The sequence below is a fragment of the Eleutherodactylus coqui genome, chromosome 3, assembly GCF_035609145.1.
Source record: "Eleutherodactylus coqui strain aEleCoq1 chromosome 3, aEleCoq1.hap1, whole genome shotgun sequence".
Classification (NCBI taxonomy): domain Eukaryota; kingdom Metazoa; phylum Chordata; class Amphibia; order Anura; family Eleutherodactylidae; genus Eleutherodactylus; species Eleutherodactylus coqui.
Genome location: NC_089839.1, coordinates 225595117 through 225612552, shown reverse-complemented (window position 1 = coordinate 225612552; position 17436 = coordinate 225595117). Strand labels below are relative to the sequence as shown.

Sequence of the window (17436 nt, the reverse complement as noted above, 5' to 3'; positions counted from 1 at the left end):
GCATTTTCACGCCCAGCCGATATACGCTTCCATCTATGCAGTCCCACCCTTCACCGCCTCTCTCCTCCCCTCCGAGCAGTTTGCAATGGGAGTGGGCGGGATGGGGGTGGAGCTAAGCTCCCGCCCATTGTCCATAGCCAGCAATGGGAGTGGGCGGGACAAAGCAGAGTATTGCAAACGCCGAAGTGGAGGAGAGAAGCAGAGAGCCGGTGAGGGGGAGAGAAGGGGGTAACTGCTTAGATGGAAGCGTATATGGGCCGGGTGTGAAAACCCGACCAATATACGCTCGTGGAAATAAGCCCTTAAAATGTGCATGCCTGGTGCTGATTGTATTTGCGCAGCGGCATATTCTGGCCCGTGTGGAAGCTTCCTTACAAGGTCTGTTATTATCTAATGCAGCTAAAATAAAAAGCGACTTCATAAACAGTCTTGATGAAAAATTTCACATTTTGTATATACAGCTCCTGTGCAGAGCTGTGTGTTTCCATGGTTACAGACTACAAACTGTAGTCTAAGCCTGCAGTCACACTCCTTTCCAGACTCCACACGGGGCTCCGCATTTCACCCAGTATGGGAGGGTGGGGTCAACTGAGCACTTATGTGGGGGGGGGTCAGCCAAAGGCTGGGGCTGATGCCTGTGGTGTATGCAGTGGGGTGCACACACATCCCACCCATCTCAGAAGATAGGTCACCGTTACCTATGCTGTCATCCGTAGTGACCACCTGCTTGCACTGACGGCTCGGCTCCTGTCCTGTTCGCTCTTCAGAAAACATTTTCTACAGTTTGCTACCAATCGTATTCGCGGCCGGAGGTTTTGCTGCATTAGTACTTGGAGGTTCTGCGCCCTCTAGTGGCTGCGGGATCTGGTGGACCGAACCAGCTGTCAGTTGCTGCTTTGTATATGAGCTGCTAGGAGGTGTGATGTCCCTCATTCAGAGCTCCTCCGTGTCAGTCCTCCTCTGTCACCAGCCTTGTTTCTCGGATGTTTTAGACTACGGCATGTGTGTTCTTCTTTTTTACCTGACTTTTCTATCTAATCATGGTCTTCGTCACGGAGAGATCTGCATTGTTGTTTTGTATATAGAGTATTGCAGTGCATGGACTAGCTGATGCATTTTATTAAATGCTCTTTCCTTGTGGCGTCGTTTTCTCGTTGCTTCATAATAACTCCCTGAATGAGGTTTATACTATTAAAGTGGACAACAAACTTTCCCAAATCTCCGCCTCCTCTCAATTATTTCATGGGCAGGGCGACCAATAATCACTATGGAGTCCTAGCCACTACACAAAGCGGTCACTACACCGGCTTCTATAATATATATCGTCATGTGACTGCGGCTCAATATAGGAAATACCAACAAGCGGGATTACTGGTGCTGGACACGAAAACGCCACAAACCTCCATCATGAAGTCTACTTACAGTATAGAGGTAATCTACATCCATTACTTATCCTGTATTATACTCCAGAGCTTCACTATTGGTTCAGCTAGAAATCACCTATTACTGTTATCAGCACTGCACACTGTTTTTCCTCAGTGGGCGGCGCTGATGGTATTCTTTCAGCTGGTTTCCTGCTGGCAGTTCTCAGCGGGACGCTAGCTGAACGCTCCGAGAACAATGCAGCTGTTTGCATATACAAAAAGCTGCTTTATTCTTGGAGCTATTGTGGTGGTATCCTGCTCCCCTTGCATTAACTCTTAAGTAGCTAATTAGCTACTTAGTCATGCAAAGATGATCGGTCAAACCTGTCACTCACACTGTCGTTTGAGCGATTTATCTTTCAGTGTAAATAGGCATTATCATAACCGGGGTGTAACATAGCATCAGTACAGGATGATGGCCCATCTACACGCGACGATTCACTCAGAGACGTCTAATTCCCCTCGCCCCGGCAGGAGTTTACACGATAGTCATCCCGTATAAATGCATGCAGAGACTGAACGACTGTGTGCTTACAGTGGATTATAGGGAGGGCGGGGAATATGCACACGCGCTCCCCGGACCCGCCCTGAGCTACTTGCTTCTGTGTAACAGCACAAGAGCGAGCTTCACTGGAATGCACCAGCAGAATACGGAGTGCAGCTCTGGAGTATAACAGCAGTGGCCACTAGAATTGATCTGGTGAGGGAGGGCACATACAGATTGTACTTGGGTCTTCTACCAGTATGCATAGTGATTCTGCCCGCTGTCGGGTTATTGGGGGGGGGGGGGGGGGGTCACCAGACTGAAGTTGGTTTATAGGACCCTCCACAGGGCTACGGTTGGTTTCTTATGCGCAGTAGATGTTTTTTTTACTTCCCCATGTATTAGTGAGGAGACCCTCTAGTAATAATACGTTACACTGAAGGAGACGCCTGTGAGACCTGGTGAAGAGGGCACAAAAATGAGCATAGAGGTGGGCACCTAAATGTGTGATTCAGAGGGTTAAATGCTTTGGGCCACTCAACTATTGCTGTTGGCACACAGAGGGTGATACCCGGATATCGATGAGTTCAGCCCGGACCAATGTGGTTCTGTGCCCGCCAGCTGGTATCAACGCAGGCAGAATACGATATTCTACTGATTTGAATAAGTAACTGGTGTTTTCAAAGGGTTAAACAGGTTTAGGCAGAAGATCTCACACTGCCAGCACACAGTGGGCGATGCCACGCATCAAGTGCAGCTGCATCTAGCCTGAACCAAAGTGGGTCTGGGCATCAAAATGGGCAAAAGGGCTGTTTTACTGATTTGAATAGGTCTGCCCGCATTGATGCCAGCTGGCGGTCACAGAACCGGGCCAACCTCTATATCTAGGTTCCAACAGGGACAGTTCAGCGGCCCAAAGCATTTAACCCTTTGAATCACACCTTTGGGTGCCCACATTTATGTGCGTATTTCTGCCCTCGTCAGCGGTTTCCTCGGGCGCCTCCTGCAGTATAACGTAATATTACCAGGGGGTCTCCCCACTAATACACGGGGGGGGGGGGGGGGGGGGGACAGAGACCTTTACCAAATTCAGCCCGGCAAAGGGTCTCCCTGTCCAGTTGTCTCCTCATTGGTCGCGCTGTGATGGCGCGGAGCTCTGACGTCACACGACGGGACTACACCTCCCGGCATGCAGTGCGGCAGCTGGCTGTAGTGCTCTCCTACCGGTGTGCTTTAGTTCTCCCCTGCGGCGTCCCGGCCCTCCGCTAAGATGCCGATGAAGGGCCCCTTCCCGATCCGCCGCACCCTGCAGTTCCTGCAGAGCGGGGAGATCGTCTTCAAGAACAGAGTCAAGATCATGATGGTGAACTACAACACCCGGGGGCAGCACGGGGACGGCGCCAGGTAAGGAGAGGGCAGGTGAGGGGCATGAAGGCTGCGCTAGGTGAGGAGGTGGGACAGGGGCAGTGAGGGGCATGAAGGCTGCGCCAGGTGAGGGACAGGGGCAGTGAGGGGCATGAAGGCTGCGCTAGGTGAGGAGGAGGGGACAGGGGCAGTGAGGGGCATGAAGGCTGCGCCAGGTGAGGAGGAGGGACAGGGGCATTTTTTTCAGGGTCAAAGTGAAACGGGGTGTGGTCAGGGGCGTGGCTTATCAGAACGTATGATTTTTACCTTCATCGTTATAAAAAGTACAGGGCTGCTTCAAAAAAGACAGGGAGAAAACTTTATATCCAAAAAATCTAAATCTGCCCCTCACCTCCTCCGAAGGCTTCCCGCTGTCAGCGCTCCCCAGCTTCTGGTTTCCAGCGGCCTGGTCAGGTGAGGCCACTACAGGCCGCTGGGAACGGAAGCCGTGAGCGCTGACAGCGGTAAGCCTTCGGAGGAGGTGAGGGGGAACGCCGCGTAGTATGACATCAGCTGCGGGTATGCAGCTCATTTCCAATCAAAATTCGCACCAATGGTACAGATTTTACCGTTTTTTTGGATGCAGAAATGCTGCGGGAATTCCGCTGTGGACATATTGCAGCATTTCCGTCACGTGTCCTAAGTCAGCTTGAGGTACGCTGCCACGTGCAGAGTGGCCCCCAGTAGTAACAGTGGCCCCCATATCAGCCCCAGTAGTAATAACAGGGTTCATACGCGTTATGGAATACCTGGAATTCTCTGATTTGTCATGGATTTTCTTCGGCGTCTCGCTAAAAGTCGTATCGGTTCTTTTCTCCCTCCCGTGTATCGCTGAGAGACTTTGTCTTGTGTTTACGTTAATTGCCTGCAGTTCATTCGCTAAAGCTGATTGGACGGTTGGGGGAGCGATGGAATCCAAGAAGCCGGTTTGTCCAAATATTCCAGGTTGTTTTCTATCTGAGAATAAAGTCTAGTAAAACAACCACCTTTTGGCGCCGCGCTCGCGGTGATTGTGTAGCGCTGGTCTAGATCCGCTGATGTTTAGGTAACTGCGGGCAGAACAAGAGTTCACTGAAACTTTACGGATTTGTTTTAAGTGTCCTTGGTAAAAGTCTGTTTCAGAGTGTCTACCGTGTGCTTAATACTGAGTATATACACCTTCGTGCCGCTGACCGACCCTCAGGTCTCCCTCACACAGACGTTTACTGCAGATTCTGCCCGGTTCAGCGGCGCTGGCACGCGTTATGTCAGTGTTATGGCTGCTTTTTCAGCACAGCTAAAAACGCAGCCAAGGATGCTGGGAAAAAAAAAATCAATACCCCCTTGTATGCACCCTCAGGGTCCCGGCTGCTGTTTTCGGTGCTTCAGGCCGGCTGCCTGGCACTTGTCAAGCCGGCGAACCATCTACTTCTAGCGACTGAATTCCCCGCCTCCCAGCAAGAGATTTCTCTGATTGGCTGAATTGACTGAGTGACAGCCCTCTTAGCCAATCACAGCCAGCGCTGGATGCACAGCTGTTGAATGTGTTTTTTTGTTTTGCTTTGTTTTTTAATGCAGCCATGACTTATTTTAGAGCTTTTACAGTTGGATTTCCTACTGTAAAAGTGGCATTGAACCACACAAAAAACACGTTTTCTTGCGATTCAACGCAAAACAAGGCTGCATAGGGAAACGTGGGCAGCCAAACATAGCAAATCGCGGGTGTATAGAGCGTGCCGCAATTTTGTAGTCTCGCAATGTAGCAGCCTACAAAACATCTCTTGTGTGGAAGCATGGGCTTCACGTACATTCAATTTGTAGTGATGACGCAGCACGAGGAAATTGCGCATTTTTTGTTGACCATATGAAACCGGCTTTAACCCTTGACTGCGTGTATTTCGAGTTCCACCAAGGTAATTGAAAATCAAGATTTTGTCATGACAATTATTTCTTAAAAACCTGTATAAACCCTGAATAGTAGCCCCCCCCCCCCCCCCCCCCCCCAGTGGTCCCAGTAGTAATAGTGCCCCCCAGTAATAACCGTAAACCCTATATTAGCCCCAGTTGTAATAGTAGTGACCCATACAGTGGCCTCAGTAGTAATGCAGCCCTTCTCCTTGTCTTTAGTGCGCTGTTGCTTCTTTGCTCGGCGCTGCTGCAGGCAAAGTGTGTGCGTCCGGCCGCCTCCTCCCTTCTCCTATCCTCCTGCGGAACCAAGGAGTAGAGGTCAGGAGAGGAAGGTCTTGGGTGTACATGCTGCCGTCAGCGTGTGCATCTGGCAGCGGCGCTGCTGAGTGATTACCAGCTGGGGAGCCACGGCTCCCCAGCTGGTAATCGACTTCATGGTGACCCTGCAGAACAAAAGCAGGACAGACCTCTCAAAAGTGGGACAAATGGCTGTCCTACCTACGGACCCTGGCTAAAGCGAGAGACAGGGTCCTAAAGCGGGACTGCCCCGCCTTAATCAAGATGCTTGGGCATTGGGGTAGAGGTGTAAGGGGAGGCATTGGGTGAGAGGTGTTGAGGGGTCTCGGGAGGATGGTTGGGGGGCACTCTGAGCAGTGTGGGAGTGGGGCACTGGGGGGGAGTCACAGGTCAGTCTGGTATCTCCTTCATGGTCATCTTTCTCTTGCAGGAAGTTTGTCTTCTTCCACATCCCGCAGATCCAGTATAAGAATCCCTTTGTGCAGATTATGCTGCTGAAGAACATGACGCCGTCCCCCTTCCTGCGCTTCTACCTGGGTGAGTGCCGCTTGTCTCAAGTGTGTGGGGGAGGAGCAATGGCAGCAGTCCGACCAGGCGACCTCTATTACTATCAGCAGACTCTCGGCCCTAGCGCAGCTCTGAGTCAGCTGGTGGATGAAACTCTGCTTCCTTCCACTGAATTATATAACTAGTGTCCCCCTTTGTGTCAGGGCTGCCATCTACAGGGTGGGGAGTCTCGTCAGTTAAGAGCAGTCGTCCTGCTGTCCGCTCACAGTCCGCTTGTCTTGGCAGATGACGGCGAGCAGATCCTGGTGGATATAGAAGACAAGAGCCGGATAGAGATCGTACAGCATGTGAAGAAGATCCTGGGCAAGACTGAGTAAGTATCAGTCTGGGGTCCGGGATGCTACAATGTATCAGTGCAGGTAACATGCATTGGTGTGGAGTCTGGGATTGTACAGTCAGTAGTCTGAGATATGTATACCACAGAGGATTGTCTAGACTGGATATGTTATAGCAAACCCTCAGCTGTAAGAAGTATTAGGGTGCTTTCACACAAGCAAAATATTTCTATAATATGTAACTGAAGAGGTCGATTAATCTGCTGTTGCAGGTTTTTGCTCCGTAACCCATATGACTGAATGCAGATTTCGGTGCAGAATTTCCTGCATCCTTAGATGCATATTACGGAAACATTCCAGCATTTTTACAGAGCTCCAAATCCCCAGATATAAGAGTTAAGTGATACCCACCTGACTTCCTGCAGCCACCACTAGAGGGAGCGCTCACATCACATACAATTACAACACAGTATGCAGTGAGCTCCCTCTAGTGGTGACTGCAGGAAGTCACAATTTTACCACTTTCTGGGGATTTGGAACTGCATAAAACACAGAGTTGTTGTGGTTATAAGAGATAAATTGAGAAATTAATTAGCATAGAATGACAGAGTTCAGGTTTAACCCAGTCTCGTTTTTCTCCCCACAGTGAGGTCCTGAAAGAGGAAGAAAGAGCACAAATGGTCTTATCCAATCCTGCCAACTTTGGTCCTAAGAAGTACTACCTGCGTGAGTGCTTGTGTGAGGTGGAGGGGCAGGTGCCATGCCCCGGGCTGGTGCCGCTGCCGAAGGAAATGACTGGGAAATACAAAGCCAAACTGAAAGCTGAAGCTGGGACACAAGTGTGACCCCCCATAGCGGTGCGTTACCGGGTGTGATTGCTGCTGGCTCGTTTTTTTTTATCATTGTGTTAATTATTTTTCTATATTCTATTAAATTAAAAAACCTTGGATATTGTCGCCCTATTCACCTATTTCTTTTCCTGGGGACGGTGGGGGGTATTATTTGATGCTCTTCCTTTTGCTGTCATCACTGTGAAGGATAGTGGGGGGCATTTACTTCTGTTTCTAACAGCAAGCACCATTGATTTCTACAGGCGTAACTGGAAATACCCAGGATCTCCCCTGCAGGGGCCGCCCTGTTCAATGGCATTGCCATTAAGATGGAAATTTCCTGTGTGCGGTGGCGCCATCGCCACCTCCGGCACTTTCCATGAACGTTCTATAATTACCAGCTTGTGGGCCGAGAACAGAGACCAAGGCAGCTGCAGCCCCATGAGATATTAAGCCTAGGTTCACACAGGGCGGATTTGCCGCGGTTCTGCCGCAGCAGATTCGCCCGCGGCCGCTAATCTCGGGATTAGCCAGCCATGTGGACGAGGTTTCTCAGAAACCTCGTCCACATGGGACGGCTAATCCGCTGCGGTAAATCCGGTTGAAACTGCGGCCGCCGCAGCCGCGGATTCAAAAGAAGCAGCATGTCTGTTTACTTTCGTTTTTTTGTTTGTTTATGTCACGGCCGCGCTCTCCTCTATGGGAGAGCCGGCCGCAACGGAAAAGCAAGCGGCCGGGCCGCTTCAAAGCTGCCGCGGCTTAAACCGCGGACGTTCTCCCGGCGGAAATCTCGCGGTTTTTGCTGCGGCCAAACCACGGGATTTCCGACGGGAATACGCCAAGTGTGAACCCAGCCTAAATGTGACAGGAACCTGTACAGTGGTCTCACCTGTGGCTCAACTACCATTCCCAGCATCCCCTGAAAGCTGCCAGCTTGTAGGATGAGAATGGAGACCGCAGCTCCACAAGATACCAGGGTCCTGGCAGACTTGGTCTCCCAATCTCTCTCCTCATATAAGCCTGCAGCTGTCTGCATGCTGGGAGTTGTAGTTTTGCCCCAGGTTGGACACCACCAGCTTAGTGTGATCAGAGTAAATGCATGAAGTTAGTGACATTTACATTTCCACCTAATCTTCTTGGGGAGATGTCTGCAGCGAGCTGTAATTAGGGAAGTTTTCACAGATTCCGTCAGTTGTTCCCGCGACGCCATCCGCCGCCCGTGTAATGGCAGGTAATCCGGGCTGATTTACATTTGAATTCTCCGATGCTTTTGATCAGCCGCCTTCTCCGGGGTCTTTTGATGTAGCGCTGCGCAGTAATTACCGCCTCATTTCCATGTCTGCCTCTCAGTGATTAGAGTGAAAGGGATCGCAGATACGGAAGTAGATCAGAGAGATACGCGCGGCGCCGCTCTAAGTAGGGCAGCTCTTTATTCCAGCAACTATTCTGCTCCTTAACCCCTTCCTTTAACCTGCCAGACACAAAGCGGCGTATTTACTTAGACCGCCACTTCGCTTATGTAAGATCGTAAGCCGCCTAATACATTTTTGTCCCCTCTGCACCAGCCTGAAATCCACACCAGTTACCAGCTGGTGTAAATGTGATGGCCCATGAGGCCACACCCCTGTTTGGCTAGCCCCACCCACTTTTAGAAATGTGGAGTTTAGCATAAAAAGGCCAAAAGTTGCAAATTATAACGTGCGCCATAAATTGTCACTTTTGTATGTGAGATATCTGGTGTAGAAGACTTGCTAAACATGCCCTGCTATCCATTCCTACAGCAGAACTACAGGTCCCAGCAGCTCACCCCTTCCTCCTGCCATGGCCAATTCAATATTTGCATTGCCAAATTTTAGAGTTGAAACCAAGTCAACGGGACAGGATCTATATAGATAAGGAAAACTAGAAGAGGGTTCCCCCTCAAAGTGACGGTTGAGGAAGGGGTCTTCCCTAAAGCTCTTATAAAACCAGACCTTTTCAAGGAGGGAAGGGTCATGTGACATCTTTTGGCTCCACTATAATGCTAGAAAGGCAAAGGAGCATGCGACAAACTACTTTCCAATACCTGACTGGCACTTTGGGATCTATAAAATAGCTTGAGTGCCCCCCACTGGCTATAAATGTACCTGCAGCACTGCGAGACAGGATAAACCAGCGAAGGAGTGCCAGCAGCCTCCATTCTCAGGATATGTGGGGGTTGCAGAGGTCAGACACCATCCATCATAAAGTGATGGCACCTATACCTATATCACTTTATGAACTGGGCATACCCCTTACGGCTGCATTCACATAAGGGTATTACTGGCTGTTAAGCCAAACGCCGCGTCACATGATGTTAGTAAACAGGCGGTGTACTGCGACACTGAACCATAAGGCCTCTTTCACACGGGATACAAAACGCATGTATGTGTAGCCCATTGTGGTCAATGGTTTTTTTTTCAGGCTACAAACTATCGCTCATGGGCTTCACATACATGCATTTTGTAGTCCGTGTGAAAGAGGCCTTACAGGGGTGCAAAAATGTGCTTGAAAATTGCTCATGTGAATACAGACTAAGGCTGGCTTCACGTGGGCGAGATTTGAATGGGATCATACACATGAGCGCTGGTTTTCTGCATGGCACTGCGATGTGATGTCATGTGAGAAACAAATTACGGCATGTTCTAATTGTGCATGTTCTCACCCAGGAGGCTCTAGTACCCTGTTGTACCACCTCTAGCTTGGATACAAGATGTTATACGGGCGGGCATGGAGGCTCTAGTACCCAGGCTGTTGAAGTTGGCATCCCACTTGGTCCTATACATGTTATATTGGCAATAAGTCTGGGGACTGGACAGCCATGGAAGTGTGACTATGTTGTGGGGGCTTCAGGATGTCCTGAACATATTGCTGAGCTGTCATTGTCCCTCGTACCACTACTTGGGGTGACCGACTGTCGTATGCAATGCTTCCCGGACCATCACACCAGCAATGAGGGCAGTGTGCCACTCTACAGCAAAGGCAGGATTGAGGCGCTCACCCTGAGGTCTTCAGACACGAACATGGCTGTCGTCAGTGTCCAAACTAAACCTAGATTTGTCGCTGAAGACAACCCGGGTCCCCAACGCAGCCTCCAATTTCATCATTCATGACACCACTGCAAACGGAGAGACTGTGGGTGTTAAAGGCAGAATATTTAATGGGGGCTGTGAGACCAAATGTCCTGCAGCCTGGAAATGACTCCAACAGACACAGGGGTGTAACGATGGCGCCATCTGTCTCTGGCTGGTGAACAATCAGATGATCCTCTGTGGTCTGTCAGGGCGTCCTGAGCCCGGTCACCCTGTGTGCCCTCACACATCCACTGGTCCCAACACCTAACAGTCTGGTCAGAATGGCCCTGTGGGGACAATTCCTTCATATGACCATCCAGCTTCACACATTCCAATAATGCGCCCCTCTCAGACTCTGGTAACGGGGTGGCATCTCTTCTCTGCGTCGTAGAGGCGTCTAGTAGTCAACAAGATTTACACAAGCGGAAGAAGAGGTCAGTACACACGAGGAGCCTCTGAGAGCCTTTTATAGGCCAAGGGGAGAACCACTTTTAGGGCCTCAGGTGACAAGTCTGCATGCCAAGTTTTACAGCAGAATGACAACTTCTGGGGGTGGGATTGTTTTTGACAAAGTGTGTATATACAGTTATTATACCAAAAGCAATTATTACCACCACACAGTAATATCTGCATACTGTCACTGAACAAAACAAACTATACGAGTACAAAGGCTAAGAATACCACAATATAAGGCCCATATAATACCGCCACACCATGACCTCATAATTACTACTACTAAATAAAATCCACTATCGAAAGACCAATGTTACTAATATGTCAAGCAGAAATTCAGTCCTAAACTCATGCTCATGACCCGATGGTTCAGGTAGCTGGCCCAAGGTTGACTCAGCCTTCCATCCTTCTGAGGTCAGTAAAATAAGTACCCAGGTGTGTGTGTGTAATAAATTACTTGAAAGCGCTGCGGAATAAGTTGGCGCTATACAAATAACAAGACTCAAATAGTACCGCCACTACATTGCAACAGAATAATACTTCCATACTGTTATGGCAGTAGATGCCAGCTCTACACTGATGCTATGCAGTTTGTATAAGCGATTACAGTACTGTTATATCCAGTGATTACAGGTGATGTACTCTCCGGTGTCAAGTACTGTTCCAGTATTTTCTATTCAGCTCAGTCCACCATGGCAACTTCTTTCAGCCACAAACTGTCTCTGCAAAGTTTGTAACTTTGGGTCCTCACTTTTCCAGCATCCCGGAAACCTGCTGCTGTCCCCAATGCTGTGCTTGTTACTGCCGTATCTGTCCCTATTACCTTACTTGCTGTGTGGCACAGTACCAAAATAAATTCAGAGCTTCAGAAATAAGTGTCCTAGATATAATTACCCCCTACAATAGTGCCACAGACAGTATCCCCAAAAATACTAGTGCCAGACAGTGCTCCATATTATGCCACAGATAGTGCACCACACAGTAAAATGTGCCACCTTATATACCCCAAAAAGTAATGCTGCTCTTCTTAGTACCCCACACTAGAGTCCTCTTTGTGCCCCCCACATAGCAATAATGCCCCGCATAGTAATATCCATCATATCACTGCCTTAAAATTAATAATGTGCCACCCCCAGAAATAGTGCCCTCTTTTACCCTTTAAAAGTAATCATCCTTATATATTAACCCTTTCCAATCTACTGTCTGACGTCTAAAGACGTTCTGATTTAATGCTGCACAGTTTCCCATGTTGGAAGACGGTCGGCAGGGTATTCTTACTGTATATTACTGGCCGCTCTGTTGTCGGGGGCCTCTTCAACATATCCAATACCGCAGTACTGGCTCTAGCTAGTAGGTGGCGCCATTGTATAATGGCAGAAAGAGAAAAACCCCTAGGAAACCCTGAATCAAAAATTGGATTGCAAAGGGTTAATGCCCACTTGAGTGCCATCTTGTGTACTAAATGTCCTTTTGGTGTGCCCCAGGAAAAGAAAAACCTTATACTCACCTGATTCCTGATCAGCGCAGCATCTCTGTCCCCTTAGGCTCTATTGGTGGCTTTTGTGATATAGTAATGTCATCGTGGCTCCTGGGCCGGGCCGTAACATGGCTTCTGCGCTTTCTGCTCCAGCAGTTATCAGCGATATCGCGTTTTGCAGAACCCAATGCAACTGACAGCCGCACTTGCCCAGGAATTTGGGGCATTTGCCCTGGATCTTTAACGCTAGCAACTTCCCTGCCGAGTGTGAAATCAGTCTGAAGAACTCAAATTGATATTGCACTTGCAAACCTGCGAACGCAATATGTTTGGTGAGGAAAACAAGGATCAGTGCACACGTGCAAAAAAAAAAAATCACACTTTGTTGCAATAGGAAATTAAAAAGAAAAATTGCACTCGGATGAAAATTGCATCATTAATGGGCGATATTGCCCAAACATAGGACTTGCCGTGACTATCGATGCAAGGGACAAATCACTCATGTAAATTGAGCCATTGAATCAGTGGGTTGTTTTCCTGGGAGTTCTGTCCAGAGCTCCACAATAGGATGGAACTCGCACGGGAAAATGGGTCGTGTCAATACGGCCCAACACTGGTGTTCTCCTTTAAAGGGGTTCCCAAAACTAGAAAAACATGGCTGCAAGCGAACGGCGCTGAGCTGCAAGAGTCACACATGGTGCAAAAAGCAGCCCTGTTCTCCTATTGCTGTAGATGCCCTTTAGCGGTACAGGGGGGCGGAGCCACATTCGCTTTATTAATCACACAAAATGCGGTTTGTCGTCTTGTATTTAATTTTTAATTCTAGAAAAGTTTGCAGAAGTCACTGAAGGAGAAGTTATTACATGCATCGTCTGCTCCGCATAATCAACAGTAACGACATTAGCATAAGTACATGATCTGCATTCAGACGCTCGCGGCGGCTCTACGGGACGTTCACAGCACTACGGTGGAGGGCGGAAGAGATTAGTGCATTACCATGTTGGCTTAAGGCTGGAAGGGTAGAGCTCTTCTGGTCACAAGGGAACGTGACGCTGGCAAAGACCCCTTTAAATTGGGGTATCTACAAGCCGCCCACTAAGCAGGCTCTTCAAAGGCAGAGTCTAGTCGGGTGTATGCGGGGTTCGGTTTTAGAAATACACTGCGTATTTACGGGACAGAAAAATCACATTGCCTGCGTGTTTACGGCATATTTGCGCTGCCCTTCACTTCAATACGCCCCAAATAAGGACATGCTGCATATTTTCTCACACGATTGAACACTACGTGAAAAAACACACGTGAACGAAGCGATCGCAATCAATGCCTTCTAGTACTGTGAATTAATTTCAATGGGATTTCAAAAACCAGAAAGGCTTCCTCTCACTTCCATGCCATAGAACGGAAGCGCACTGAAGCCCTTCCAGAATCTGCAGATTCTTGTGTGGAATTTACCGTGATTTGGGGTGCGGAATGCGGAGAATCCCCCCGTGTGAAAGCGCCCTAATAGGGATCTATAACGCTGTGCGTTCAGGTCAGTAAGCCTGCGCCGAGGCTGGGGCGCTCGCCCGTAATGCAGGTGTAAAGATGCGCACGTTTGTAACTGGTCTTATGTAAATGATAAGGAAAAGTTTTACAACTTTCTCACGTACTTTGTTTCAAGGCCCCTGCTTGCTGTCAGTGAATGTGGTCATTCCTGTTTGCATTCATAGGCTGAAAACACGGTACAGCTCTAACACTTCTCACGGCTGGGCGTTTGTTACAGTTGTATCCAGTGCAGACCGTCCTCTATGTCAGTGCGGGTTTCATTCACATCTCGGCCTACTGCTCAGATCTGGGATGACATGGCACAGGAGGCAGAGATGTGAAAACTTCACCAGCATGCAAGACGGGCCCTATAACAGTCATTGGGGTCCATCTGGTGCCACTTGGGGCCGGATCTGGTATTTTTGTTGTAGTTCGTTACATTCATTCCATGTAAATAAGAATGTTTTATTCTCTGAAAACAAGCAGAGATTTTGAAAATAGGTAAAAAAATAAAAAGATTGCAAAACTTAATACGGACTTTGTAAAGTTGAGACCCCCCTCTACTAGCCCTTTCCTCATTGATAAAAGCAGAGCGCTGGAAGTGTCGGCAGCAGCAGGTCACCCCCATGATCTGCCTTATGTTGGGTAACCCGTTCAATTGCCAAGACACCCATCTGCTCAGATCCACCGTTCCATCGTATAGGCTTATGGGACATAACATATATAACTTAACGTCTCTGGAACTACAACTCCCAGGATCCCCCACTGCAGCTCTACTATAGAGACCTGTAATAGTGTTTACATGGGAATCAATAAATAAGGAGTATTATGGCGGATTACAGAGTAGATCTCGTTAGTAGTTGCATTTGTTAGTAATCGTCTGATGTGTTAATGAGCAGCAGTGCGGTCTCATCATCGGTGGCAGAGAAGACTACAAGGAGAACCGATGCCACCATTTAGTTCACTCGTGGGGCCCAGATGTGAAATTTTTGGAGCATTTTTTTGATAGGTGACAGAGAAGCAAAACTTTATTGCAACACTACCGCAAAGTGTGAACAAGGCTGAAGCAGCTGCTGGCAGATTGTAGCCCAGGTAGGTCTAAACAGCGCGCTGAGTGCCCAAAGGACAGACAGGAAGCCATGGGGCGCTGTGGTGTAAGCTGACGGATTTCATAAGTGTTAGAGCTGCCAAAAAGAGCTGTGTACGTTCCCCCCCCCCCCCCCCTATTTAAGCGGATATTGTCACATGGTCTGGCCATGTACCGCATAATCGTCGCTCTCTTGGATAAAAATATCCATTTTAGATATATAGATTTCAATGAGAAATATTGTTGTGATACACGATTTTCTCACTATGCCCCAAGCAAACCTGGATCCCAGACATTAGAGGACCCCTTTAATTACCTTCCATGGCAGACCTGCGATCACTGTACTTTGGAGGACTACAGTACTCCAGGATGGTGGCCACACTTATTCTCACAGTAGTGGTACTAAAAGTTGTGCTACAGAAAACTTCCCCTGGATCTTAGACCAAAGGCAGAATGGCTTCTTCTGTGTCATTTTAGCAGCTTTAAGTGTATATTCACCTTTCTAATGGAAACTATTTTGCTGTGCAGAAGATCCGGCCGCGCTGTGTTGTTGTCGGATTTCTATTTTATTTTCTAACCCGGCCCTTTCTGACATATTGCTTGTGGAGCCGCAGGTTCAGAGCGCGGTGGGCGTTCCCTGCTTGGGGAGCTGCATGGGCAGAGCGCACTGGGTGTTCCCTGTGAAGGTGCTCTCTCCCCATTCTTACTCCTACTGCTCTGCTCCAATCTGTACCCCCTTCATCCCTCTCTCACCTTGACCTGACTCTGATATTTGTAATTCCTGGGAGAAAATGCAGCTCAAATCATTTCCTCAGGTGTGTACGTGTGTGTAATATATATATATGTATGTATAATCTCCTGGTTGTGTTGATGGCACTGACCAAACATTCCTTTACAGTGTTCAGGAGGTTAGCTTGTAAAGCAACACATGACTGACGGGTTAGACTATACAAAGGGTTTATTAGTAGTCTTTAACTATGGAGACAGATAGTTCTTCATTGGAGCTGTATAACCAAAATGGTAGATTTAAAAAAATAAATAAAAACTAAATAGTTTTTTCATTTTATTGTAGATGAACTGAAGCAAAGAAAATGGAATGGTTGTAAAGGTAGACATAACCTTTAAAGCAAAAGAGCATCTCGGCAAGGGAGGAGTGCCCTCTGGTATATAAAAACTTTCTAACACTAGAAAATAGATCTAAACAAAAAAAATAATCTGACTGACGGTCATTTCCTCATTAACACAATAACTAGTCAGCAGTTGGTGTGGACCTTGCGTCATCCTGCAATCTGCTGATTGGCTGTAACGGCTTGTGCAGCACTGTACAATGGTAGTCATCATGTAACGTGTATGTGCCTTACATGACAAAATCAGAGATTCTGCTCATTGGCTGTAACAGAAGGTATAAAATAAAAAGACAGAAATTAAAACCCGGATGGTGTTGTTGCAGTACTTTTTGAGTTTGGCCCTAAGCAAACACCCACTGAGATCTGAATCTAAAGCTTCATAAACGTGTGTGTGCGCCTGCTTGTGCAGCTGCAGCTTCGGAGCGCAGCGGGCGTTCCCCTGCAGCTTCGGAGCGCAGCGGGCGTTCCCCTGCAGCTTCGGAGCGCAGCGGGCGTTCCCCTGCAGCTGCAGATCTCAGTGGGTATTTCCCTGCAACTTTTGCTCCAGAGCTCAGTGGGTGTTCGCCTGCAGCTGCGGAGCTCAGCGGGCGTTCCCCTGCAGCTTCAGATCTCAGTGAGTATTTCCCTGCAACTTTAGCTGCAGAGCTCAGTGGGTGTTCCCCTGCTTGTGCAGCTGCAGCTTCAGGCTCAGTGGGTGTCCCTGTAAAGCTGCTCTCTCGTTCCCCTTCCCTTTATTTGAGACTTATCGGGGGCAGTACTGGGGCTATATAAAATCACATCCTGGACCTTCATATGTGAGGAAGTGCTTATGTTACAGATATTCTCCTATGTGCAGTACGAACTGGATAAAGTGTATGTTTGCCCTTCCACACCTTTGCAAATGCCACAATTGGTGTAAGATAGCAGAATTAGCTAATTTTCCCCCTTCCTATCCTAAATGTCATTCTCTTCACAGTGCCGCTCTTTTTTTGTTGTACATTATGCTAGTTACATGCACAGTTGCATTCCCACTTCTACTGGTGGGAGCCACTAGAAATATGTCACAGTACCATCAGCTTAGCTCCGATACTGACATTAACTGTATTTTAATGCATTTCATTCAGGTAGGAGGTAGTGTTCTACTGAAGAATGCTTAGTATAAGGAATAGCAATACATTTCCCACAATGCAGGTAGTCAACCAGCGGAGGGTAGTGTAAGGGCCACAGGAAGCCTGCAGAATTTTAAAACCAGCTTTAGAGGTTACTGGAGTATAAGACATGTTATAACAAAGCAAATCTGCACAATTAGGGTTTCATAAAAATTTGAAGAAGGGAGGGGCAGGGCGGTGGAGTAGGGGGGGCAGGGCAATGGAGTAGGGGGGGCAGGGCAATGGAGTAGGGGGGGCAGGGCAATGGAGTAGGGGGGCAGGGCAATGGAGTAGGGGGGCAGGGCAATGGAGTAGGGGGGCAGGGCAATGGAGTAGGGGGGCAGGGCAATGGAGTAGGGGGGCAGGGCAATGGAGTAGGGG

The 17436-nt window shown here is 48.4% G+C and overlaps 1 protein-coding gene across 1 annotated transcript; it reads left to right on the top strand.

The window, feature by feature from the left end:
- The first annotated feature begins 3088 nt into the window (after positions 1-3088).
- On the top strand, positions 3089-7294 carry MRPS25 (mitochondrial ribosomal protein S25). The gene is made up of 4 exons (XM_066594693.1): positions 3089-3312; positions 5927-6033; positions 6289-6376; positions 6985-7294. The coding sequence occupies exons 1-4, from the start codon at positions 3179-3181 to the stop codon at positions 7181-7183; spliced, it is 528 nt and encodes a 175-aa protein (XP_066450790.1). The 5' UTR covers positions 3089-3178; the 3' UTR covers positions 7184-7294.
- The last annotated feature ends 10142 nt before the right edge of the window (positions 7295-17436 follow it).

What these genes read in the sequence shown, in the direction of transcription:
- MRPS25 (XM_066594693.1), top strand. Translation starts at nt 3,179, where the DNA reads ATGCCGATGAAGGGCCCCTTCCCGATCCGCCGCACCCTGCAGTTCCTG. An exon ending in CAGCACGGGGACGGCGCCAG is followed by an intron (nt 3,313 to 5,926) that starts GTAAGGAGAGGG and finishes TTTCTCTTGCAG; the next exon opens with GAAGTTTGTCTTCTTCCACA. An exon ending in CTTCCTGCGCTTCTACCTGG is followed by an intron (nt 6,034 to 6,288) that starts GTGAGTGCCGCT and finishes TTGTCTTGGCAG; the next exon opens with ATGACGGCGAGCAGATCCTG.